Source organism: Panthera pardus, unplaced genomic scaffold, assembly GCF_024362965.1.
Source record: "Panthera pardus isolate Hobbes unplaced genomic scaffold, ASM2436296v1 HiC_scaffold_12, whole genome shotgun sequence".
NCBI classification, from domain to species: domain Eukaryota; kingdom Metazoa; phylum Chordata; class Mammalia; order Carnivora; family Felidae; genus Panthera; species Panthera pardus.
Genome location: NW_026526677.1, coordinates 69,006,822 through 69,033,741, shown reverse-complemented (window position 1 = coordinate 69,033,741; position 26,920 = coordinate 69,006,822). Strand labels below are relative to the sequence as shown.

Sequence of the window (26,920 nt, the reverse complement as noted above, 5' to 3'; positions counted from 1 at the left end):
AAAGTCTGACACTTAACCAACTGAGCCACTCAGGTGCCACTACTTTTTTTCTTTTATAATATCCTAGCTACTCCTACAAAGAAACTTTAAAAATTTTTAGTTACATGTTATCAGTAATCTAATATGAATTGCCCTAAATTTACTCCCAAGAGATGAAGGATGAATGTTCTTTTGTTGTTGTTGTTGTTTTGGTTTTATTTTGTTTTTGTTTTTTTTAAGCATGAATGTTCTTAAAATCAAGTTTCGATTTCCTCTTCTGAAGTTTTCCAACCCTATTAAAAACTGTCCAGTTTAAACACAGAGAACAAAACAAAGGAAAAACATAAATATAAAGACAAACTGCCTGTATTAGTATTAAATTCAATTTCACCAGTTTTTGGCATGCACATAATCTTAAAAAAACATATGAAATTATGGTATTTACAAAGCATGAAATAGCCATCAGACAAAACAAGTATTTGTTAAACGTCAACTCTAACAACCACCATTCTGTAAATCTGTATTATGACACACTAATCCTTGACCTTAGGGAAAAGAGAACTCTTTTAGTGAAGAAAAAATTTTCAAGGAATGAAACTGAGTTCATAATTTTAGGTTAAGTGGGTGTTTCTGGTTAGAGAATAATGAAGTTAAGTTTTGGATGTCTCTAGGTCTATTTGCCCTTCATTGTGATTAACATGTTCTTTGATTAACTAAGAGTCAAACACCTCCCAAAAAGCTTATCTTTAAGAAACCCCCTACTGGAGAGGCACCTGGGTGGCTCAGTCAGTTAAGCCTCCGACTTCAGCTCAGGTCATGACCAGGTTTATGAGTTCGAGCCCCATATCTGGCTCTGTGCTGACAGCTCAGAGGCTGGAGCCTGTTTCAGATTCTGTCTCCCTGTCTCTGCCCATCCCCCACTCTGTTTCTCTCTCTCAAAAAAAAAAAAATAATAATAACAATAATAAACGTTAAGAAAGAAAGAAAAAAACCTCTACTGTATTTCCATTACAGAGGTTAGGTGTTAGGTAAGTAGACACAGGTATTGCTATAATTAAATGTCCTTCCCAATCAGTTGACAACGTGAGAGATACATGGATCTATGTGCTTTTCTTTAAAACACACACACACACACACACACACACGGGCACCTCCGTGGCTTAGTTGCTAAAGCATGTGACTCTTGATCTCGGGGTCATGAGGTGAAACCCACGTTGGACAGAGAGGTTACTTAAAAATAAATAAAAACAAAACACATACACACATTTTAAATACCATTCATTAAGGACACTCATTCATACAAGTCCCACACTCACCCCAGGCTGGTCCTTTCATTTTCCCTGCCAACAGCAGGGAGCAATCCAAAGTTATCTCACCAATATTACCAATTACCACCATCACCAAAAGTGGCCTCCCAGTCATTCAAGAGACTGACAATAAACTTTCTGAGGCTAGTCATCTCCAATTTATCTTTGTGGTTTCTTAATGCACAAAACACATTATCAAAAGTTGGTAAAAATTTTAATTCAACAAAGGGGCTGCAAAATTTAACTAAGCAGGGAGAAAAAAAGAAAGAAAAAGAACTCTGGGTGAAAGGAGTAGAGTCTGAAGTGGATTTCTGGGTGGTTTCTAAGGGAAGCAAGGTTCATTCTCTTGATTATTCTCAGATTATTCCTTAACAATTCTAGGTGATCTCATTTAACGCTAATCATCTGGCAAAGCAGGTTATTATCTCTTTGGATCAGTAAGGATTTTCGCAGCTCATACCCTTCTGGGGTACCTCAGCTATGACTCACACTTAAGTTTTAGGTGTTTCTATCAGCCAACTTCCAATTACCATAAGCATATTTTTACTGGGGTCCTTCCAAAAGGCCCGAAAAGGTATATACACTGCCCCGGTACCTTAATCTTTTAGAAACAGTATGTTACAGACTAGATTCAAACGCCAGGTTTATCTCTAACTTATTTTATGAGCTCAGGCGTGTAAACTGCCGATTGAGGGGTGCTTGGGTGGCTCAGTCGGTTAGGCATCCGACTTCAGCTCAGGTCATGATCTCTCGGTCGGTGAGCTCGAGCCCCGCGTCAGGCTCTGTGCTGACAGCTCAGAGCCTGGAGCCTGTTTCAGATTCTGTGTCTCCCTCTCTCTGGCCATCCCCCATTCATGCTCTGTCTCTCTGTTAAACGTTTAAAAAAATTTTTTTAAAATAAACTGCCAATTGAGCTTAAGTTCCTCAACTGCAAAACAGAAATTATAATAACTATCTCACGAGTTACGAGGGTTAAATGTGAAGTGCCAAATTAGCGCTACCTAGAAGGCTGAAATTATGAGAAATGGACAAAAGGCGTGCATTGCCAAGCATATAGATAATCCACACTCGATAAATGGTAGCTAACGTGTCTACTATTTAAATGACTGAACAGAGCTGAGGGCAAAGGAGAACGAACACCCCAACACCCACTCTCCACCCTAATACGTAGCTGGAAAGAACACTTAGGGGGTTTCCCCGCATCTCTTGCACCGGAGCACCCTCCCCTTCCCGGGGCTTCGCCCTCGGGTGTCCTGCCCCCTTCCTGATACCACCCGGCCCCATCCTCACCAGCCTCCCTGCCACCAAGCAGCCAAACATGGCGGCGACTCCGCTCAGCCGGCAGGGACCCGAAGCCGGCAACTAGAAGTCCTGGGGCTCCTGCCCTAGTCGAGCCCAAGAACGTTCCAGAACATGCGGGACGACGCCTGCCCCTCCACTACATAGCAACTAGGCCAGTGGCAGGAACGCCTTCTGCCCCGCTCGGCCTCTGACCCCACTTCCTAGCCAGCACGCCCCTCGGGCGACGAGTACTTCCGGGGCTTACAACGAGCCTCCCCAACTAAGGGAGAAAATCATGCCAGAGCCTGTTCAAGACTACAAATCCCAGAGGGCCCTGCGTCGGTTTCCGGTTTCCGGGAGGAGCGTCAATAGGGCTTGTTTTTCAGGATTGTCCAGATCCCAAATTTCCGAACTGTGGGCCGGTAGTTGTTTCTCACGGTTGTGTGACATTTAGAGATTACACTGCGCTTTACAATAATCACTTCACTAGATCCTGGCAAAAACCTTATGAAGTAGGTATTACTGTCTCCCTTTTGGTATGCCAGGAAATTGCCCAGGGTGACCAGCTAGCCCCTAATCTTTACACAGCACTAAATGTTGGAGCTTGAATCCAAGTCTTCATCCAAATCAGCTCTTTCTGCTACACGGTATCTCAAAAATACTAATTTTTAATCAGCTGTTTAGTACTTATTGGCAGCTTTATTGTTCGTTTCAGCTTCACTTAGCTCCCCCATTTATTTTCTGTAAGACTGTAAGCAAGATACTATATAACTTTGTAACTTAGCGCTTTTACGTCCCCATTTGTAAAATAAGAATAATAATTGTACCTGTCTTATAGGATTGCTGAGAGGATTAAATGAGTTAGTATGTATAAAAACAATAGGTGGCAGCGCTTAATTTATGGGGGTTTTAAATGTCTTACTTTTTTCTATGTGCATTTGCAGAAAAGATTCATAGGAAGTGAAAAACAATAGCCAAAAGAACTGGCATCAAGTACTGACTGACACCAATACTCATTCTCCTTTCACAGCTTAATTATCTTTCTTCTTATATAGGAAGGTAGGGTATCCCCTCGCAAGGGTCTCTACCCTACTTGAAATACCAGTCATCAGCAGGTCTGTCCTCCCAAACCCAGGTTACATATGGAGGATCAGAGAGTTTGTAACAATCCTCTGGCCTCCGCTTTGGTTCCAAAAACTGCAACCACTTATCTTATTTCAGATATTCCTTTTAGATAGCCAGGCCAAAGGTGAAGAGAGAGAAGAGGATGTTTCTATCAATGTCTCCAACTTCCTACCTAAAAAGTCCTAGAACCTTCAAAATAGAAAGACCATTTGTGATAAGATCACTTCTTGAGGGGTAGGTACACTGCCTGGGTTCGAAGTCCTTCTTTATCAGTTATTAACTATATAACCTTAGGTTAGTTAACCTAACACTCTCATTCCTCCTTTTCTGCATCTGTAAAATGGGATAATAATAGTATCTGCATCATAAGATTGTTATGAAGGTTCTTGCATTAAAAGTACTAAATATAGCCAGAATATAGCTTAATAGAATGTTAGTGTTTAACATTATTACCTTTCCTGACAGATTTTCTATGTCTTCATAACCACCATGTACTCTGTGAAATAATAAAAAATAAATATGTTGGTCTCCACCCCTAGTTTCTGACATAGGGCACTAAAATGCTTGTAAATTCCTAAGTGCCTAAGTGATAAGAGCACTACAGAGCATCTTTTATTCGAATGAGGTGATTCTGGGTAGACTCCTGAATGGGGGCGGGTCACCAGAAAGACCAAGCCATGATTAGAAGCCTGGAATTTTCAGCCCCATGCCCCATTCTCCAGAGAAGGAAGAAGGATTGGAAATGGAGTTATTAATTGATCTTGCCTATGTGAGGAAACCTCCATAAAACCCCAATAGTGTGGAGGGTGACACACCACACCCCATTTCCAAGAGAATAGAATCTCCTACACTTGGGACCCTCCCAGACCTTGTCCTATGTATCTCTTCATCTGGCTGTTTATTCTTTATCATATCTTTTAACAAACAGGTAAACATAAGTGTTTCCCCAACTTCTGTGAGCTCTTCTAGTAAATAGTAGAATCCAAGAGGGAGGAAATCATGGGAACCTCCAATTTGTGGCCATGTTGTACAAAAGTTGTGGGTAACCCAGACCTATTACTTGTAATTGGCATCTAAAGTGGGGGACAGTTAGGGTGCTTGGGTGGCTCAGTTGGTTAAGCATCTTACTGAGGCTCAGGTCATGATCTCAGGGTTCATGGGTTCGAGCCCCACATCAAGCTCTGTGCTGTCAGCTCAAAGAATGGAGCCTGCTTTGGATTCTGTGTCTCTCTCTCTGCCCCTCCCCCACTCATGCTTTATCATTCTCTCTCTCAAAAATAAACATAAAAAAATCTTTTTAAGTGAGGGACAGTCTTGTGGGATTGAGTTCTTAACCTGTGTGATCTGATGCTATCTCCAAGTAGTGTCAGGATTGAGTTAAATTGTAGGACACCCAGCTGGTGTCACAGAATTATTTGGTGTGGGGGAAAAAAAAAATCCACACCTTTGGTGTCCGAAGTGTTGTGAGTATGGTAGTAGTATGAGAGTGAGGAGAAACCCAGAGGAAAGACCAGATTTTTTCCTTTCTATACCCTTACCATACATTTGATTCTCTGAGCAATTCACACTTTCCAATCTTTCTGTGCTTACACAACTTATGTTATGTGCCTATAATACTTGGCAATTTCATATACAACTTCCCACTTGACTCAAATATTTTCTTCAGGAATCTTATCCCTTGATAATTAGTCATTCATTTTCTTACACAGAAGTTTTATTTAATGGTTTGAGAGCTAGCTAACTTAGAAATTATTTTTATAAACTAAAGTTGCTGTTGATTAATTATCCCAATCTTTGTTATGTGGAATTTCAGGCTTTTCTCCATTTTGCTGGTGAATAATCCAGATCTAACATTGGGCAAAGAATTAGAAGCAGTGATTTTAGTATCCTTTCTCCAAATTATAACAACCAGCCTTTTATTCACCAAGCTATATTATTTTTACATATAATAGCTCTTTGTAACTAAAGACAGCAGAATAAGATAATGGAAATGAAGAAAAACATTTTAGGGGAAAATTTTTTTCTAATAATCAGAGCTTTCTGAAATAAGAATAGACAGACATGGGACAGTGAATTCTCCTATTCACACCAACATTTGAACCAATGCTGAAGTCCATTTATGTTATATTATTAAGGAGTTTCATGGAAAACTTCATGAAATTGCCCTAGGACCTCAAAGTTACCTATCAGCGCTCACTTGTATGCTTCTATGGATAAACAATAAATTCATTGTTAAGTTTGGGCTAGGGAATCAGGAATTCTGAATTCTAGTTTTAGCTCTTTCATTAACTAGCCTAGGAATGAGGTGATTTGTTTCATTTTGGGGGGGGCATTAGGTTTACACACTTCCAGAATGAGAGCATTGAATTCTGACTTAAAGAGAGCAAAAATATTTTTTCTCTTTAAGAAAAATTTTCTTTTCCACAACAAGGAGAATAAGAAATAGAAGCACAAACTCCATCTTCTTTGAACTAGAAGATATCTGTAACTCCAAGTCAAAAAGATACCAGCAGAAAGAAAGAAAGAAAGAAAGAAAGAAAGAAAGAAAGAAAGAAAAAGAAAGAAAAAAGATACCTATCAAAAGTGGGTGAAGAAAGACAAATGACTTAGCAGAACAGAGGAAGGTCAAATTCAGGTACCTACAGAGAAAGATAATAAATTCCAGAGAAGCTCAGGAATTGGAGTTGCTAGGGACCACAGAAGGCAGAGGTAAGTCAGTAGACTGAAACAGGTACACTACTTAAAACTGATGCAAGATTTTATATCTGGTTCTCATCTATACATCTTCCATTGGCATAAACTCTATTTTATTTTATTTTTTTAATGTTTTTAATTTATTTTTGAGACAGAGAGAAACAGAGCATGGGTAGGGGAGGGGCAGAGAGAGAGGGAAACACAGAATCCAAAGCAGGCTCCAGGCTCCGAGCTGTCAGCACAGAGACTGACGCGGGGCTTGAACTCCCGAACCACGAGATCATGACCTGAGCTGAAAGTCGGACGCTTAACTGACTGAGCCACCCAGGCGCCCCGGCATAAACTCTCTTTAAAAAAAAAAAAGAATCAAAGAGGCCCTAGACATTAGGGAAGTAGATGCTGAGGAAAGTGATTATGGGGTGAGTCCACCATATATAGATTAGTTCTTGAATAAGGACACCCAGGTAAGAGATGAGCATTTGGCTCACCAAGTCAAACACACCAGTGTGAGACTAAGTCCACCCAAAGGGACAATGGCTTTTTCTAAAACATCCACTTGGAGGATGGGGGATGACTTTTTCTATATCATTCAGGCAGGAAGGGATATCTTTTACTAATTCATCCATAGGGGAGAAGGAGCATGTTTTAAGAATTCATGTAAAAATCCAACACCCTTTCATGATTAAAAAAAAAAATTCAACAAACAAGGAATAGAAGGGAATTTCCTCAACCTGATAAACAGAATCTACAAAAATCCCACAGCTAAATCATACTTAATGGTGGGAGACTAGATGTTTTCTCCTGAGATCAGGAACAAGACAAAGATATTTGCTCTAGCCACTTCCATTCAACATTGTACTGCAGGTTCCAGCCAAAGCAAATAGGCAAGATAGATAGATCAATAGATAAATAAATAAATGGCATCAGATTGGAAATCAAAAAGTAAAACTATCTCTATTACGACATAACTTGGTATATAGAAAGTCCTAAGGAATACACACACACACACACACACACACACACACACACATACAATTAGAACTAATAAATTCAGCAAGGTTACAGGATATGAGATCAACATACAAAATCCAGCTGTATTTCTAAACACTTGCAATGATCAATCAAAAAATGAAATTCTGATGACAATTTCATTTACAATAGCATCAAAAAGGATAAAATACCTAGGAACAAATTTGACTAAAAATCGTAATACTTGTATTCTGAAAACTACAAAACATTATTGTAAGAAATTAAAGATCTACATAAATAAAAAAGCATCCCATGTTTACGGGTCAGCAGACTTAATATTGTTAAAATGGCAATATTCCCCAAATTGGTCTAAAGATTCAATGCAATCTCAATCAGAATCCTGGTTGACTTTTTGTAGAAATTGATATCTTGGTTCTAAAATTTATTTTATTTTTTTAAGTTTATTTACTTTGAGAGAGAGGGAGCACAGGTGAGCCAGGGAGGGACAGAGAGAGAGAGAGAGAGAGAGAGAGAGAGAGAGAGAGAGAATCCCAAGCAGGCTCCGCATTGTCAGCACAGAACCAGATGTGGGGCTCAAACCCATCAACTGTGAGATCATAACCTGAGCTGAAGCCAAGGGTCGGACATTTAACCGACTGAGACACCCAGGCACCCCTTGATTCTAAAATTTATAACGGTACAGTATATGTTAACTAACTAGAATTTAAACAAAAATTTGAAAAAAAATTAAAATGAAATAAAATGTATAATGAATTACAAGAACCCAGAATAGCCAAAACATCTTGGAAAAAAAGAACTAGGAGGATTAACACTTCCCACTTCCAAAACTTACTGCAAAGCAATGACAATCAAGACAGTGTGGTTTTGGCACAAGGATAGACATGTAGATCAATGGAATAGAATTCAGAGTCCAGAAATAAACTATATATTTATGGTCAACTGATTTTTTTTTTTTTATGGTCAACTGATTTTTGACAAGGGCACCAAGACCATTCAATGGGGGAAAGAAATGTCTTTTCAACAAAGATGCTGGGACAACTTTATAGCCATATGCAAAAGAATAAAGTTGGACTTTTACCTCATGCTGTATACAAAAATTAATTCAAAATGGATCTAAATGTAAGAACCAAAACTTATAAAACCCTTTGAGGAAAACTCTTTCCTGACCTTGGATTTGGCAAAGGAGTCTTAGATATGACACTAAAAGCATGAGCAAAAACAAAAAATAAAATAAAACAAAAAAAGGATCAACTGAACTTCATGAAAATTAGAAACTTTACTGTTTCAAAAGAAACCATTAAACAAAATTAAAGGACAACTGACAGAATGGGAGAAAATATTTGCAAATTATATATCTGTTAAGGGAGCCATAGCCAAAGTACATAAAGGATTCTTACACCTCAAAAATTTAAAAAGAAATTTTTTATTGGGCAAAAGATCTTTATTAGTTTCCTGGAGCTGCCATAACAAATTGCCAACAACTGAGTGGCTTAAAGCAACAGAAATGTTCATACAAAAACATGTACATAAATGTTTATAGCAGCAGTATTCATTATAGCCAAAATGTAGAAACAGTGAAATGTCCATTAATGGATGAATGGAGAAACAAATGTGGTATATGCATACAATAAAATACTATTCGACCATAAAAAAGTGAAGTACTGATATATGCTACAATATGGATATACCTTGAAAGCATTATATGAAGTGAAAAAAGCCACAACAGACCATGTATTATATGATCCATTCATATGAAATATTTGGGATAGAGAAATATATAGAGACTCAAAGTAGATTAGTAATTTTTTAGAACTGGGGTATGTTGGGATGTGGACATAGAGATGATAGATAGCTAAAGGATACAGTGTTTCTTTTTTTTTCCATCCTAACCATTTTTTAAGTATACATGACAGTAGCGTTATCTATATGCACCTTGTTGCAATGGATCTCTAGAATTTTTTTTTATCTTGCAAAACTGAAACTCTATGGCTGTTAAAATTTTCCTATTCCCCTCCCCTTAGACTTCTTGAGGTGATGGAGATGATCTAAAATTGATTGTAATGGTTGCTACTATATATTGAATATGCTAAAAATCATTGAATTATACATTTTGAGTAGGTAAATTGTATGGTACGTGAATTATATTTCAACAAAACTGTTTTTTAAAATCAGTACCATTTAAAATAGCATCAAAAAAATTATGCAAAAGTGTCTATGAGCAAATGGGCCATCCTGGATTGGGACAGAGGAATTATATGGAAGTTTTCCTGCTCCTAGCTCCACAATACTGCCTTCATGGCTCACATTCCCCAGGCAGGAGACTGGAAGATCCTTCTCAGGAGAAAACAAACAGGCCAGAGATACAGTTAGTGGTCTTGAAATCTTTGGTGACAAAACTGATTATCTGCCTAATCCTAGTATAGTGAAACATTCCAATTAACAGGTCTCCCCATATTTTTTGCTTATAAATAGAATATGCCACTAAGGATCACCAGACATTTGAGTAAAGCCACTATCATGAAAGAGAGTGACCAAAGTAAATGAATGAGGGTGGGGTGGGGAAATTCAGTAGAAACAAAAACAATAGAGAACAGGAAAAAAAAAATTAATAAAACCCTATGGTATTATCCAGAGAGAGAGAGATTGTAGAATTAAAATAAAAATAGAATTCTATAAAAGTGGAAAATCAAAGAACAAGAAAGAACCCATGAAACTTAAAAGTGTAAGAAATCAAGAGACACTTTCTGGTTTGGTTGTAAGATAAAGTCAAAGAACTATCCCAGAAAGAGAGCAAAGAAAGAAGTGGAAATCAGGAGAGAATAAAATTAGAAGATCACTCCAGGAGGGTCAGTATGGGAATTTCTAGGAAAATTAAGAAAACACTGGACAGTAAATTATCAAAAAAGTACTACTTAAAAAAAAAATTCCTGGGGCGCCTGGCTGGCTCAGTCAGAAGAGCATGTGACACTTGATCTCGGGGTCCTGAGTTTGAGCCCTAGGTTGGGTGTTTTGATCACTAAATAAATCAATAAACAAACAAACAAACTATATTGTATTGTGTATATATATATATATATACATATATATATATGTATATGTATGTATATATATATGTATATATATGTATATATATATGTATATATGTATGTATGTATATATATATGTATATATATATATACATATATATATGTGTGTATATATATATATACACACACACATATATATATATGTGTGTGTGTATATATATATATCCTGAACTGAAGGACACGGATCTCCAGAAAAAAAGAGGCTCATTGAATGCCCAATAGTACAAATCAAGACCCACACCAAGGCTCACCCTCATGAATTTTCAGACTCCTGAAACTAAATAGGTTCCATAAAGCTAAAAGAGAGAGAAAGTTACATACAGTAATTGAAAGTTACATATACAAAGTAAATTGACCTCTGTGTAGCAATAGTGAAAGCGAGAAGACAAAGGAAAAATGCCTTCAAAATTCTGAGCATAAGTTATTTCCTGTCTCAAACCCAATATCCAGTCAAAATTCCAATGAGGTAAAGGATACAACAGATATTTTCAGATGTGCCAAATCTCAAAAAAAATTACCTCCTGTGTACCTTATTCTCAGGAAGATAATGGATGTGCTCCTTCCAATAAAAACCAACAAAGAGAAAGAAAGGCATGAGATTCAGCGCACAGGATATTCAACTAAGGGGAATGATAAAGAGAATTTCAAAGGTGTTGGCAAAAAGAAGTCCCAGGACATATGCTGACAGCTATCAATCCAGGGAGCCTCTAGGGGGATTTGCTTTTTCAGGGGAGAGAAATGGAATAGATTACTATCTGATATTTTTGACATGAAAAATTATACTTAGTGATGTTTTATGAAGCTAAGTGAATGCATGAAGACTTAGCCCTAAGTCAGATATTCAAACTAAAACTGAAAAAGAAGCCATTATTTAGGCCAACAGACATAAAACTGTACAATAAAGTGACTTAGCACAAAACAATACGTAGATGAATGTTTTGTTCCTTATGGCTGCTGTAAGAAGTTGCCACAAATTTGGTGGCTTCAATGAACAGACATCCTTTTACTGTTCTAGAGGTCAGAAGTCTGACATCAGTTTAACCTGGCCACAAAAATGTTCATAGGGTCACAATCCTTCCAGAGGCTCTAGGGTAGAATCCGTTTTGTTGACTTTTTCAGATTAGAGTTGCATTCCTTAGTTTATAGCTCCCTTCTTCTATCTTCAAAGTCAACAGTGTAGCATCCTCCGTCAGTCCTCACACTGCCTACTTCCTTATGTCAAGCATCACTCTGCCTTCCTCTTATAAAGATATTTGTGATCCCATTTAGGGTCCACTAGGGTAATCCAGAATAATCTCCCCATCTCAATAGCCTTAACTCAATAATATCTGTAAAGTCTCTATTTTTTAATATTTATTTTGAGAGAGAAAGCGCGTGTGTGCAGGGGAGAGGGGCAGAGGGAGAGAGGGAATATCCCAAGCAGGCTCCACCCCTAGCACAGAGCCCAGCTGGGCTCATTTTCACAACCCTGAGACCATGATCTGAGCCGAAATCAAGAGTTGGATATTTAACCGACTGAGCCTCCCAGGTGCCCCTAAAGTCTCTTTTTCCATATAATGAAAGTAACATTCATCATAGGTCCCAGAGATTAGGATCTGACTATTTTGGGAGGGCATTATTCAGCCTACTATACTATCTTAATAAAGCTCCAAATGTGGCTTAAATAAAAATTGTTATTAACTACATTAAGAAGATGAGAGAAGAGGAAGAGCAGGTATGACAGCTAAAACCCTCTTCAAACGTAGTCAATATATATATATATATATATATATATATATATATGTATGTATCAAAACAAATGAATCAAAAGAGAACAACTGCATATTAGAATTATAAGGTAAATAAAGAAGAAATAGCTAAAAATGTAGTGCTTGCTTCTGTGGAACAGAACATGAGCATAAAACTACTGTTTTTTCTTAAAAGCCTTTGTACCCAGTTTGACTTTTTAAACGATGTGCCTATATTAATAATAAAATCTAATTTTACAAAAGTGAAAAAATAACAAATTGGATTACTCTCTAAAATTCCTTGCATTGAATAGTCCATGATTTTATGTCACTTTAACATTACTGTTTTGAATCACCAGCATCACATCTTCTGAACTTTTTGATGCCTAAAACAAACACTATCAGGAAATCATCAATAACAATCATATTGGTATAAGAACTTCAGCTCAGAACAAGACATATTGGTGATTTGAAACTTTCCAAGTGATAGTTCTCTTTTGAAGGGAGAACTGAGTGACTCTCCCATTATTTATCACCTATAGCACATTGCAAAAATATCACAAATTCTTCCTCTCCCTGTGTCCACGATCTTGCATGACTCTGCAGCTTCTCACACTGAGATGGAGTCTATTTCTTCTCCCGCCTGGCCTTTTTACCTGATTTGATGGAAAGAAGGCAGTAGAGATATGCCAGTTCCGAGCCTTAGCCTCAAAAGTACTTAAAAGGGTCTGTTCTAGTTCTTAGAACTTTGCCAATCTACCATAGGAACAAGCCAAGGCTAGCTTCTTACTGGATAAAGAAAGACACCTGGCCCTCCTAGCTCAAGCTAACAAGTCAAACCCTAGGAACAGAGCTACCAAGCTGATTTGCAACTGACCAGACACATGAGTGAACACAGTCAAAACCAGAACCATCAGCCGAGCTCAGCCAAAATAGAATCCTGAGTTAAATAAATTTGAAATGTTCTGTTATGCAGCAAAAGCTAACTTCTATGTAGTTCCTTCAAAATTTGTGATTACTTTTTATTTATTAATTTTCCTTCCCTGTAACGATCACTAGTAGTTATCTATTTAACATCCATTTTCCTCCCTTCAGCCTTGCTAACAGAACCCTATTTTTGTTAGGAAGCCATCCCTCCTCCATGAGGCTCAGAGCCCCAGACGAAGACCCTGCTTAATCTAACCAACAATTTTCCTATCCCTTTGCAATGATTGGTTTAGGGCCAGTCCTATACACCAATTCTGGTCAATGAAACCTGAAAAGAGTCGCTGGGGGTACTGGGATAGGTTTCTTGGTTTTAAGAAAGTTACATGAAGAGATGATCACTTTTTCCCTCTGTACATTAACATAACTAAAAGTGACACCTGAAGTTGTGGCAACCATTTTGAAACTTCAAAGAGAACAACCGGACCAAAAAAAGGTTCTATACAAAACTTTAGCAGTTCAAATATTCCATCAAATAAAAAATCAAATAATGGCCAATATTCACAATCAATGACTTTCTCAACCTGCAATGTAATGGTATTAAACACAAATACACACTCCCTCAACTCACTGCATGAAATGTAACAGAAATCACCCAACTTAGTAAATTTCACATCAGCCTGGGGTAACTGAAGCAAGGAAAGTGAAATGAGTCTGCTTTAATTCAACTAAAGTCTTGTTCTGCAGCAGAAAATAACCACAAAATAGCAAGAAATCTTTTTAGAAATCCACTAGTTCAATACCAAAATGATAGTCATTTTCTACACAACAGGGGAAACCCACAGGTGATAAATGAATGTAGGGGAAGTTAGAAATTTTATAGCGTTAGAGCTATATTTTATGGTTAAAGAGACCATCTAGCACTTTTCCTTTTAAAGTAAGCTCTACATTCAATGCGAGCTTGAACTCACCACCCTGACCGACTGAGCCAGTCAGAAGCCCCTGATGTGGGTCTTGCTCCCAATTTCCTTGGTAAAAGCCATCTAGGCTCATTTCCCCTAGATCAGTGTGTGTCAGGCTGTAGGTTGAGATGATTATTAAGTTGTGCAATGAACTTAGTGCGTCACAATCACATTACCAAAAGAAAAAAAAAGGCATAGAAAACATCAGAATACATCATACATGGTAAGTGTATTGTTTTATGAAACTTTCAAAAATGTTTATTTTCGAGAGAGAGAGAGAGAGATTAAGTGGGGGAGGGGCAGAGAGAGGGGGACAGGAAATCCCAAGAGCAGCTCTGCGCTGACAGCTGCTAGCCCAACAATGCAGGGCTTGAACTCACAAACAGTGAGATCATTACCTGAGCCAAAGTCAGATGCTAAACTGACTGAGCCACCTTGACGCCCTGGAACTTTTTTTTTTCCTTAAATTTATTTATTTTGAGAGACAGATGTGGGGAGGGGCAGAGAGTGGGAGAGAATCCCAAGTAGGCTCCACACTGTCAGCACAGAGCCCAATGCGGGGCTCCGTCCCAAGAACCATGAGATCGTGATCTGAGGTGAAATCGAGTCGGAGGCTCAATTGACTGAGCCACCCAGCCACCCCTTGAAAAGAGACTTTAAAACCATTTAATTTAAATCCAGCCCTTTTCCAGTATCCTGTGGGATGATAAACCTAAGTTATATCCCAATCCTTTCTTAGCCAATTTTTTTGCCTCCTAAATGCCCCAAGACTTCATCATACTTGTCATGTCTGCAATAGCAACCATCTTTTCTTTAACATTCATTTATTTATTTTGAGAGAGAGTGTGTGTGTGAGCAGAGGAGGGGCAGAGAGAGAGAGAGAGAGAGAGAAAGAGAATATCTCAAGAAGGCTCTGTGCTGTCAACGTGGAGCCCAACACGGGGCTCAATCTCACAAACTGTGAGATCATGACCTGAGCTGAAATTGAGAGTCACCATTGAGCCACCCAGGTGCCCCAGCAACCATCTACCCTTCTTCATAGATTTCTTCTGACTCAAGTCCCTCCCCACAGAGGACAACATGGCTCCCAGCCTCTGCCTTATTTCCTATTGCTGAAAGGTATTTTTCTTTTGGGGGCAAATGTGGAGAGAAGGGGAGAAGGGGGAAAAATCATTCTATTCATTATTCAAATGGACCAAAGAAAACCAAGATAGAGCCAGAGACTGATAACAAGACTAAATAGTTTAGAAACGAAATGAGAACCTATCAACAGAGTTGTCAGTGCCAGGAGTTTCTGAGAAAAGGGAGGCACAGGACCTCAGGTCGGCTCCAGGAAGAATCAGCTTCACGGTATTCAGTAGTAACGTATTCAGTAGTACTGGACACTAAGCTCAGAGAGAACCCATGCTTAGTTTAATGACTCTGCTGTTCCCATCTTGACATTCTTAGTAACTTTCTTTGAACTTAAATTTTGTAAGTAAAGTCCACTGGGACTGGGCAGCATGTATGTGAAGAGGGGATATGTGCAAAAGTATGTTTACTGTCCCTTGCCTCTCTATTCATATGTAGCATTTGCAATTCCCGTGGGCAAAGAATTCCATTGGAACCATGTGTAGAACTCAGCAAGACTCAACATGAGTGCAGGGTAAGCATGTTTCATCTACAACAGAGTAGGCAGGGGTACTGACAACCCCAAGAGGCCTTGCTTTCAATGTGAACCAGAACTTGGTTTGAACAAAGAAGACAAGGTATTTAAAGAAACTTGAACAACTAAGCAAAGCTATTCTTGCTTATGTTACTTCCTTGTATTAGTCAACCATTTACACTAAAGATGACACACAAAAAAGGGAAAGATAGGATAATGGATGGTTGTTTTCCTTTGTCCTATAATCAGTAAGTCAAATGCAGAGAATGTTGGTAGAATGTGTGGTATCAAGAAATGAAATGTTAATTTGTCCTGCATTTTCACTGTACTGGCAAGAACTGAACACACGTGAAAGTACAAGCTAAGAAATACCAACTGCATAATTTTAATAGGAGTTAGATGCTTTTATGCTTGCACTGAAAACTGCCATCATACAATATGAAGATTAATGGTAAAATTCATGCTAATGCAAAATCTTAACTCAGAATGGCATTTTTACTTAGAATGGCATTAAAAGCAAATTTTAAAATACCGTAAGTTAAGAAGTTACAGAAGGAAAAAGCTTTTGCATTTTTAGTACTATATTGGTGCCTTTTTCCTGCTTTTTAAACAAGAGGCTTGCAATTTCATTTTGCAACAGGCCCTCAAGTGACCAAAAGTGTCCTGTTTCTCTGGAATTATTCTGTATTACCCACGTAAAGAGAATTATTCTACATTTCTTTCCCAAAATGCTGTGGGGTCCACTGAAGCACAAGAGTCCAGGAGACTTCTTTCTGAAATCCATACACAAAAATTGTTTTACTCACCCACTCTGGAAAGTATCATGACTTTGGCTCCTTTGGAGGCAATGAACATGATCTTGGCCTAAATGGACAATGTTACAGTGCTTAATACCTCCATGTTAACACATCTGAACAGAATTTATTCCCCACTTTTCAGCTAGAGATCCAGGTGAGCTAAGTGTGCACTTTCAAGTGTCCTCACTGTCCAAAACGCATTTTGTAATCCAGAAAGAAAACAGGTTCCATGATGTGAAGTTACATGAAGAAATTTGTGGCTCATTACAGCATTAGAATGAATACTCAGCGAATAACTGGAAAAGAATTTAGATCAAGCATCAGGCTCTGGGTAGACCCAGATGGATGCCAATTCCTGGTTCCCATTATTCAGGAAACAAAACTACACAAGGCCTTCACATTGTGGTACAGAGAGGCTTGAAAAAATCTGCTGTCCTGGTGAGCTCCTTGCCTCACCACAGAAGACTACAATAGGGATATGGTATCAGTCCCTCATCCAGCTTGAAATCAATTAGGGGGGATTTTTCTCAGGACATACTAGTTTGGGGCAAAGTTCTGGCTTGGTGGCAACTGAAGCAGACTGGCACATTAGTGGCTAGGATTGCAACAGAAATGGGAGACATTCTGGAAATGCCAGAACCACCATCTCTCTCCCTGTCCACATGACACTCTTGGGTATTATGGTAGCAATGAAAATACTTTTTCATGGCCAGTCTTGGCAGTCTTTTACTGCTTGCTCATTTTTCTGTTTGCATCTTTTCATTCTTTTCCACAGATATTTATTGAGCACCTTTGTGCAAGGCACTGTTCTATGTGCCGGGATTGTACCAGCAAAATAAATCTACCCTCATTCATAAAGCCTATATCCCAGTGGGAGGAGAAATGTAACCCAAGTAAGTTACGTTGTATGCTAGATCATTGAATGTTGAATAAGAAAGCAAGTCAAGGGTCGAGTACCCGGAAAGAGATGCAATTTTAAATGTGGCTTTTACATTTTCTGATTCCAGTTACCTAAGGTCTTCAGTGGTCTAGGTTACAGGTTACTGTTCCAATTATCACTCATAGCACTTGTTTCATTGCCTATTTGGTGATCTTTGTGAGCTATCTGACCTAAATTTTCAGCAATCTCAGGAGCCTCAAGATTTAGTTTTAACAGTATCCACAGCAAGGGCAAGCAAACTATAGGTCTGGGAACTGAATATGGCCTACTGCCTGTTTTTATTAATTTCATTGGAACACAGCCAGGCCCATTTGTCTACAGATTGTGTATAGTTGCTTTCACACTATAGCAGCAGAGTTGAGTGAATGTGACAGAGACTGTATGGGCCACAAAGCCTAAAAAATTTACTCCCTAGCTGTTTACAAAAAAGTTTACCAACTGCTTATCTATAGACACACACATAGGAACTAGTAACAAAAGTGAAATGGGTACCAACATATATAGTTGGAGCAAGTGAATTTGGTACATTAATAGAAATACCCTTTCATTAATTCTGACAGATGAGCATGTAAATAATTGTGTACTGAGCTATTAGCCAAAATGCTGTTTATAGCAATAGGAAGAAAAAAAAAAAAAAAAAAAGAAGCAATGAGCACATCCAAAAAGGTATTAAATACAGGTATATTCGTGGATATGCAGGGTTTTTATAAAAAAACAAGTCTCATCATCTCAAAATTTGACAAAATTCAGTTTTGTACTTTATGCTGGGTCCCCTCATTTTACTTCCTACCTTACGATTACTCAGGTTTTCTTCATTCCCTCTGCTTCAGGTTAATTCCTCCACATGTCATGTTGGTCCTAACTGGGGGATTTTCTCATTCTTGTTATTTCTTCTTGTTCATAAGTGTATACAAAGCACCTTATGTTTGGAACCAAACAATCAACTACTCTCAAGTCTGATTCCCTCAATCTATTTCTCTTAAGCAATACCTTTCTGGAAAAGCAGATAGTAACACTGTACATACTCCATGTCTTTCATTTTTCAACCCCCTGCATTCAAACTTCTATGTCCTCTTCTCACTTGCTCTAATGGCAAAATATCCACTCAGATTACTTATGGTCTAGCTGCAAACCAAACAGCAGTATATTTTTTAATAGTGCAGATAGCTTAATTAAATCATATGTGCCAACTCTAAATTTTAAATTTAATCACTATGATATTATTACAGAAGAAATACGAAGACATAGGAAATACGATTTCCAGTAAAAATAAATAATGTAATTTAGGGTTTCATGTATATCAAGTACTATTCTGGCTGCTTCCCACGTGTCTAATCATTTGATCCTTAATAACTCTATGAGTATCTTATCCCTGTTTCACACAAGAGGAAACTGAGGTAGATGTTAAGTTACTTAGCCCAGCTTATAGTTGCACAGTAAAACTTAAAATTCAGTTTAGTTCTAGAACTTACACTTAATCACTACATTATATAGCTTTCTTTTTTTTGTTTTAATTTTTTTAATGTTTTATTTATAAGACAGAGAGACAGAGCATGAGTGGGGAGGGGCAGAGAGAGAGGGAGACACAGAATCTGAAGCAGGCTCCGGGCTCTGAGCTGTCAGCACAGAGCCCGACGCGGGGCTTGAACTCACGAACTGTGAGATCATGACCTGAGCTGAAGTTGGACGCTTAACCAACTGAGCCATCCAGGTGCCCCTATAATAGCTTTCTTCAGGTAAAAGAACTACAAAAATGATCACTACAAAAAAGGGCATACTTTTATTACTTTCAACATTTCTCTTTATCACAATGAAAATAAACTAACACACAGCTTTACAAAAATAAATTTTTATTAAAAGCAGTAGAGTCTGAGCAGGAGACAGTACAAAGAATGTAAACAATGTAAACATCACTACATTCAGCTCAGCCTGATTGAATGCTGAAAGACAACTCTAAATGCTCTATGTGCCCTTACTAGCAAGATACATTAATCTATTATACACAGAAAACACGCTCTAATTTTGATTAGGAAAAAGTATTTTATCGAAGTCGGTCCCAGCGCCAAATACTGGCATCATCACAAACAGCTATAAGAATACTGCTATCCCTGCTAAAACTGGTTTGTCGAATAGCAGCACCACATTTATGATGAGTCAGTGTTGTACATCTAGGGGAAAACAAGACAACAGGTTAAATGCCATTCACAGAAAATGTTGTCAGTATCTAACTTAAGCCAGTAAATTAGAAAACAAATAGATGTTCCAAGTCCTATAGAATGCATTGAAAACATCACTAAGAGCTCAACCTCAATTTTCATAAAATTTGGGTACATTTTAAATTAAAAAAGTAACTTGTCACCAAGATACTTATAACCAGTCACTGTGATAAAAGATAAATGCTTTAAAATAACTGAGCCATTTAAATGTTAAAAATGATTTGAGGACGGTACCTTAAGTATCAATTACTTCCTCTGTACTGACATAACATTTAAGAAAAAGGCAGTAATTATCAATAAAATTTCTGAATACTTACTTGGCTTTATGAGGATCTTCTACTTCTAAATCCCAAACATAAAGTTTGCCAACCTGATTGCCCAATGCAAGCATCTGTATAAACACATTTTTTTAAACATCCAATTATTAAAATAGGCTATAAAGTATTCAAGCATTCCTAAGACATACTCATATTCCAGAAAAACCTCAGCTCCAGCTTATGGCCATGCTTATAATTATTTCTTTGCCATCTTAAATTTCGGATTTGTAAATGGGGATAAGAGCAACTAATACCTCACAGAAGTACTTTGAGTAAATCAGAAGGCATTCTGCAAACTGATGAAGAACTTTACAAGTTACGTTGTTAGCATGTACTCTTTATTCTGCCGTAAAGAACTGTAGCAAAAACTACACACAGCTCCTCCAAAGCTTTCTTACAGAAGTAAATACCCAAGTAATTTGTTACTACAAAATCCTAACACCAATCTCCTTAAAATTTTAGATAACGGTGGGGCGCCGGGGTGGCTCAGTCAGTTAAGCGTCTGACTTCAGCTCAGGTCATGATCTCACCATTCGTGGGTTAGAGCCCCATGTCAGGCTCTGTGCTGACAACCTGGAGCCTGCTTCAGATTCCATCTCCCCCTCTCTCTGCCCCTCCCCTACTCGTGCTCTGTCTCTCTCTCTCTCTCAAAAATAAATGCACACACCAAAAAAAAATTAAAAAAAAACACAAAACTTTTAGATAACTAGTACTTTGCCCCATGTTTATTTTTCTTTAGGTTTTTCTACCAAAAATCTACTTACAAAGGTTAACTCTAATCACCAAAACATTAAATCTTAGTAACATGTTACAGAAAGTAAATACCTCACTGCCATGATTGACACCTGCAATTGCATTTATAATAAGCACTGCAGATGGTGTCCAGAGCCACAAAGGTAGAATAAATAACACCAAAAGCCAAAGTAATCAATATAAAATACTGAGGTAGAGATTCTTAGAAGGAACCGAACATGGATGCACAAAAGAAAAGTGAAATTATAATGGTCTAAGTCAAGTAATTTGAAAATGTAAAAATATGTTGCTACCTTTTGCCAGAAATCCATAGAAAACCTCATGTACCAAATGTCACACTGGCTGTAATCGAATCGCCCGAGAATAGTCACATTAGACTCACTGGGTTTAATTTTGTCTATATCATCTTCCATTTTACCAGGTTTCCAGCACACAATGGCATTTTCACAAGACTTTGAAAGAGAAAAATGAGAAAAAAAAAAGATATGTTATGTAAAGAACTGAATTTAAAATTTTTTTTTTAAAAAGCCTTTTTTTCCTCTATTATCTTTTTAGAATTGACAGTCTTAAAACCTGGTTATCCATCTACTAAATACAGTGATATACATTTATTTATATTTGGAGTCAATGCCCACACTTGACGACAAGAAGTTATATTATCAACAGAATTTAACAATACCCAAAAGCATTATATTATCTGGAATATTCATTTTGAAGTCACAATTTCTCTTCCAAACCAAATTCAGCTCTAGATACTCTGGCATCCAGAGACTTGAGTGTTTTATAACAAAGGTAAAATTATATAAACTGTATACAAATAGATGGCTCTTCAATGTGTCCCCTGCTTAGAGATAAGATTATAATAGAAGGCAATTAAACGCGTGGTTTAACATCAAGACATTGATATGAGGATAGGACGGAAATAGACTAAGTTACACCTTTCTCTATCCTGTAACATCATATCTTTCTTTGCACACATCTAAGTTAAGCACCAAGTAGTAAAGAATACGATGGAAGAAAAATTACAACACAGTGGGCACTATTCACATTATAGGTCAGTGGTGTGCCAATTAAGGGACCTTTGGCAATGTCCCTGGCCTTTAGTAGGTAGAGGCCAGAGATGTTGTTGAACATCGTACAATGTACAGGATGGCCTCTCCCATAAAAAAAAATTATCTAGCCCAATGTCTCAACAGAACCTAGACTGAGAAATTCTTGTGTAGGTAGAGTGCCTCCTGGAGTTTTACAGGACACAGCCTACACAGTCACATACGGCAGCTCTGTCAGGTTCACTGACCTATAAAATAGTTTAACAGCAGAGGCACAGGAAGATTAGGGAGGAAACAACACCCCTTTTTTTTCTTCCTCTCTGCCTTTTTAGATCATTTGAAATCACAGGGCTATATATCTGATATACAAATTCTTTACTGTAAAGTACCTTGGACATTACCTACTCTGATAACTCTTAACTAAGTGCACGATTGGACTGAAAGCCTGTCTACTTCTCTCAAAAGACTCATCTTGGTCCCAACCTTACTGAATGAGAACCTCTACAAGGGAAGGCCAAAACAGAAGAATTGTAACACAGCTCTTCAAGTGCTTGTCACTGACTGCACTGGTAAAGGACCCTTAGTAGAGTGCCCTCATGGAGAACTAAAACTTAAGGAGCTAAAAAGAATTTGACAAGCCTAACAGATGACTACACTTAAAAATCATCTAGAAAGCTTTTTAAAACTAAAATTCCCAGGTCCTTGTGCCAGATTTAGAATCTCCAGGAGTGAGGCCTAGGAATCTATTTTTACAATGTTCTCCCAGTGATTCTGATGCAGAAATAGATTTGAGACCACCAATATAGTTCATTCAGGTCAGCTTCCTGAAACCTAAAATGCAGAAATTCTTTCCTATCATCTGATTAAGTTCTAAGAAAAGAAATTTTAGAGCTGATGGCTTTTTACTTTTACTTCCAAAATGATGGAGTAGATATACTTTCTCCTATTATCCTCATTGTAGCTTGAAAGACTAAATATCAAATATAAAGCAAACATAAGACTCTGAAAGGTACAGAGAATGCAGTCTGGTTAGGAACCTTGGGACGTGAAGCACATTGAGTTCCTTGGTTTTCTTTTGCCTCATTTACAGACTGGATACTAGAGAAGGCAGCAACTCCCCCATACTAACAGGTAAAGGCCAAAAAAATCCCAACAAAAGCCTGTTCTCTCTGGCCAAAGAACCAGGAAGATAGCAACATAGCAAGAGAGAACATTTTCAAACACTCTATTCTAGCCAAACACCACAGGAAAAAAAAACAAAAAAACAAAAAAACTGTGGGCCCACCCTCATGTGAACCAGCCAAGGCCCAGTGGGGAGCACTTCTCAGGTGGTTAACTATGCACCTCAAGTGCATCCTCAACTCACCCTATCCCTCATCATAATGAGGTAACTCTCCTCCTTTCCAGCTGGGGTGGTATCAGAGATGGCCCAGCAGAAAGTTAGCATGTTTACCACCAGCCACAACCCCCAGGGTCAGTGGAGACCACTTGGGAAACAGTAATAAGACACTATCATCTGACTTGCCCCACCACCTGCCAATCATGAAGTTGCACTCCCTTTCCCCAGCTGAAAATTTATCAGAGGAAGCCTGCTGCAAAAGATTTAAATAAAATAAGACCCAGAGTCTTGTATAATATTCAAAATATCCAGATCTCAATCAAAAATTCACTTGTCATACCAAGAATCTTAAAATTCTCAATTTTAATGCTAAAAGACAATAAATGCCAACATTGAGATGACATAGATGTTGGAACTACCTAACACGGATTTAGCCACCATAAAAATGCTTCAATGAGCAATTATAAACACACTTAAAACAATTAAAAGTCTCAGCCAAAAAAAAAATAAAAACAATCAAATGGAAATTTTAGAACCGAAAAATTACTATAACCAAAATAAGAAAATCAATGGAAAGGTTCAACAGGAGATGAATAGAGTCAATAAATTTAAAGTTAGAACAGAAACTATCCAATCTAAACAAAAGAAAACAAATGTACACAACAAAGGCCCAGGGGTCCAAATAAAAGATGTAACATTCATATCATTAGAGTTCCAAAAGAAGGGCAGGAAGAGAGCAGGCCTAAAAAAGAATTTGAATAATGGCTGAAAAGTTTCCAAATCTGGGACGAACTATGTCCCCAAAAGACATAAATCTACTACAAATTCAAGGTGAATAAACCCCAAAAGATAAATTCAAAGAAATCTGTATCAAGGCACATCACATTCAAACTTCTGAAAACTAAAAACACATAAGAAAAAAATCATGAAAGCAGTTAAGACAGAACACCTATGTTTAGGAAAAAAACAATTCCAATGATGTCAGGTATCTCATCAGAAACCACAGACCGCGGAAGGAAGGAGTACAACATTTTTCAAATGTTTCAAGAAAAGAATTGTCAACAGAAAAATCCTATAAAGAGGGAATGTACCTTTCAGGAATGAAGGAAAAATGAGGCCATTCTCAAATGAAGAAAAATTAAGAATTTGTCACTGGCAGACCTGCCCTAAAGGAATGATTACAGGCACCTTTATAAACATAAAGGAAATAATATAAGGAATCTTGGAATATCAGGATGAAAGAAAAATGGAAAAAGCAAAATGAGCAAATACAATACCCTCCTTTCCCTCTGGAGTTTTTAAGTTATGTTTGATAGTTGAAGCAAAAATGGTTAATACTTTTTGATGTTCTCAAGTATAAAGGGAATATTTAAGACAATTATACTATAAATGGAGGACAAAGTAATAATATAGAGGAAATAAGATTTCTACACTTCGTATGAAGTGGTAAAATGTTGATACACAGTAGACAGACAAGTTATATAAATATATATTTATACTTATGTTTGCATGGTAGTATATTTTTAGATAATTTTTTACTTTTAATCTATACATATTTTATACCTAGTGAACTTTCTTATAGATAGCATAACAAAAATACATAATATATATAAGATATGGTAACAAAATAGGTAATATGCATATATAATGTAACCGCTAGAGGAAACACCAAAAAAGCTACATAAAGAAATGTACTCAACACTATACATAAATCAAAATGGAATTCTAAAAAATGTTCGCATAGGGGTGCCTGGCTGGTTTAGTTAGCATGTAGTTAACATAGTTAACATAGTAGTTAGGTGTTGAGCCTACTAAAAAAAAAAAAAAAAAAAAAAAAAAAAAAAAAAAAAAGATGTTCATATAACCTATATGAAATTAGGGGAAAAGCCCAGATAAAAGAAAATAAGAAGAAAAAAAAAAATTAAAGGATCCAGTCATTAAGACATAGCAATAACGAGCAACCCACAGAGCAGCTAAACATCCTACAACTGAAAGCAGTATGGGAAAAATCCACAATTACAGCTGGAAACTTCCCCATCTCTCACTAGTTGATAAAATAAGTAGACAGAAAAAGCAGTGCAGATATGGAATTCAACCACGCCATCAACAAGAGCAGCTAACTCACATTTACAGAACTTACACACAAACAGAACTGCACATCCATTTCAAGCTCCTATGGAACATATACCTCAGATAGGGTCATACAATAAATCTCAAAAAGTTTAAAAGAGCCAAGATCATCAAGAGTATGCTGTGACCACAATGGAATCAAACTGAAATCATCAGTAAGAGAAAGATAACAAGAAAATCTCCAGCACCTAGAAACTAAACAACACACTTCGTATCAAAATTAGTGAAATGCAGCTAAAGCAGTGCTGACAGGAAAATTTACAGCATCTAATACTTACTTTAGAAAAGTCTCAACTCAATAATCTAAGCTCTCTTGGAGCACCTGGGTGGCTCAGTCAGTTAAGCGTCCTGACTTCAGCCCCAGTCACAATCTCACCGTTCATAGGTTCGAGCCCCACATCAGGCTCTGTGCTGACAGCTCAGAGCCTGGAGCCTGCTTTGGATTCTGTGTCTCCCTCTCTCTCTCTCAAAAATAAATAAGCATTAAAAATTTTTTTTAACATTTATTCAATTTTGAAAGGCAGAGAGAGACAGCGCGAATGGGGGAGGGGTAGAGAGAGAGGGAGACACAAACAGAAGCAGGCTCCAGGCTCTGAGCTATCAGCACAGAGCCTGATGAGGGGCTCAAACTCAGGGACCGCAAGATGATGACCTGAGCCGAAGTTGGCCACTTACCCGACTGAGCCACCCAGGCACCCCCAAAAATTTTTTTTTAATAATCTAAGCTCCCACACCTTAAGAAATTGGCAAAAGAGCAAAATACATCCATGGGAAATAAGAGATAAAAAATTGATGAGTCCTTACCAAGACTGACAAAAAAAAGAAGACAATAAATTACCAATTTCAGGAATGAAACAGGGCCATCAGTAGAGACCTTGCAGTTATCAAAGGGCAGTAAGAATACTACAAACAACTCTACACACAATTTTTACTTTAGATACAATGGACCAATTCCTCAAACAGCACAAATTACCACAACTCACACAATATAAAATAGTTAATTTGAACAGTCAGTTCTTTTAACTATCAGGGAAACTGAATCTGTTATCCTTAAAACTCTCCCTCAAAAATTTCTAGGCCCAGATGATTTAACTGGAGAATTCTAACAACCATTTATGAAGTTAAAATTAACATCAATTCTATAAACACCAATTCTATCAATTCCAGAAAATAGGAGGGAAAAACTTCCCAATTCATTTTATAAAGCCAGTATTATCAATAGGAAAACCAGACAAAGACATTACAAAAAACTTCAGACTAATATCAGTCTCATGAACAAAAATACAGAAATATTTAACAAAATACCAACTATTAGCAACATATATAAAAATTACACACTATGACCAAATAAACTTATTCCAGGGACTGGAATCAATATTAAAAAAAACAATTACAGGGTGCCTGGGTGGCTCAGAGCAGAGCGTGCTTGGGATTCTCTGTCCTCCACTCTCTGTCCCTTCCCCCAATCACACACACTTTCTCTTTCTCAAAGTAAATAAACTTAAAAAAAAAAAAAGAAATACACTGCATTAACAGGCTAAGGAAGAAAAACCACATGACCATACCAACTGATAGAGAAAAAGCATTTAACAAAATTCAACAAGGATTTCATGATAAAACTCTCAAAAAACTAGTAAGGGAGACAGTTCTCAACTGGAT

General features: G+C 37.5%; 2 protein-coding genes across 15 annotated transcripts in view; both read right to left on the bottom strand.

Moving 5' to 3' along the window:
- The window catches only part of HIKESHI (heat shock protein nuclear import factor hikeshi), a 42,739-nt gene extending 39,935 nt beyond the window's left edge, over nt 1-2,804 (bottom strand). For 2 of the 3 annotated variants that reach the window (XR_008421241.1, XR_008421240.1), the window contains exon 1: nt 2,577-2,804. Coding sequence is in view for 1 of the 3 variants with exons in the window: in XM_019450028.2 (XP_019305573.1) it covers nt 2,577-2,606 (30 nt within the window). In the remaining 2 variants the exon portion in view is untranslated. The remainder of the gene's footprint in view (nt 1-2,576) is intronic. The other variant, XM_019450028.2, reaches the window with a different exon arrangement.
- Nucleotides 2,805-19,290: 16,486 nt separating this feature from the next.
- The window catches only part of EED (embryonic ectoderm development), a 192,238-nt gene continuing 184,608 nt past the window's right edge, over nt 19,291-26,920 (bottom strand). For all 12 annotated transcript variants that reach the window (XM_053900164.1, XM_053900168.1, XM_053900165.1 and 9 more), the window contains 3 exons: nt 21,037-21,195; nt 19,991-20,064; nt 19,291-19,625 (listed from right to left, as the gene is read on the bottom strand). In XM_053900164.1, coding sequence (XP_053756139.1) covers nt 19,499-19,625; nt 19,991-20,064; nt 21,037-21,195 — 360 coding nt within the window. In that variant the 3' untranslated portion in view covers nt 19,291-19,498. The remainder of the gene's footprint in view (nt 19,626-19,990; nt 20,065-21,036; nt 21,196-26,920) is intronic.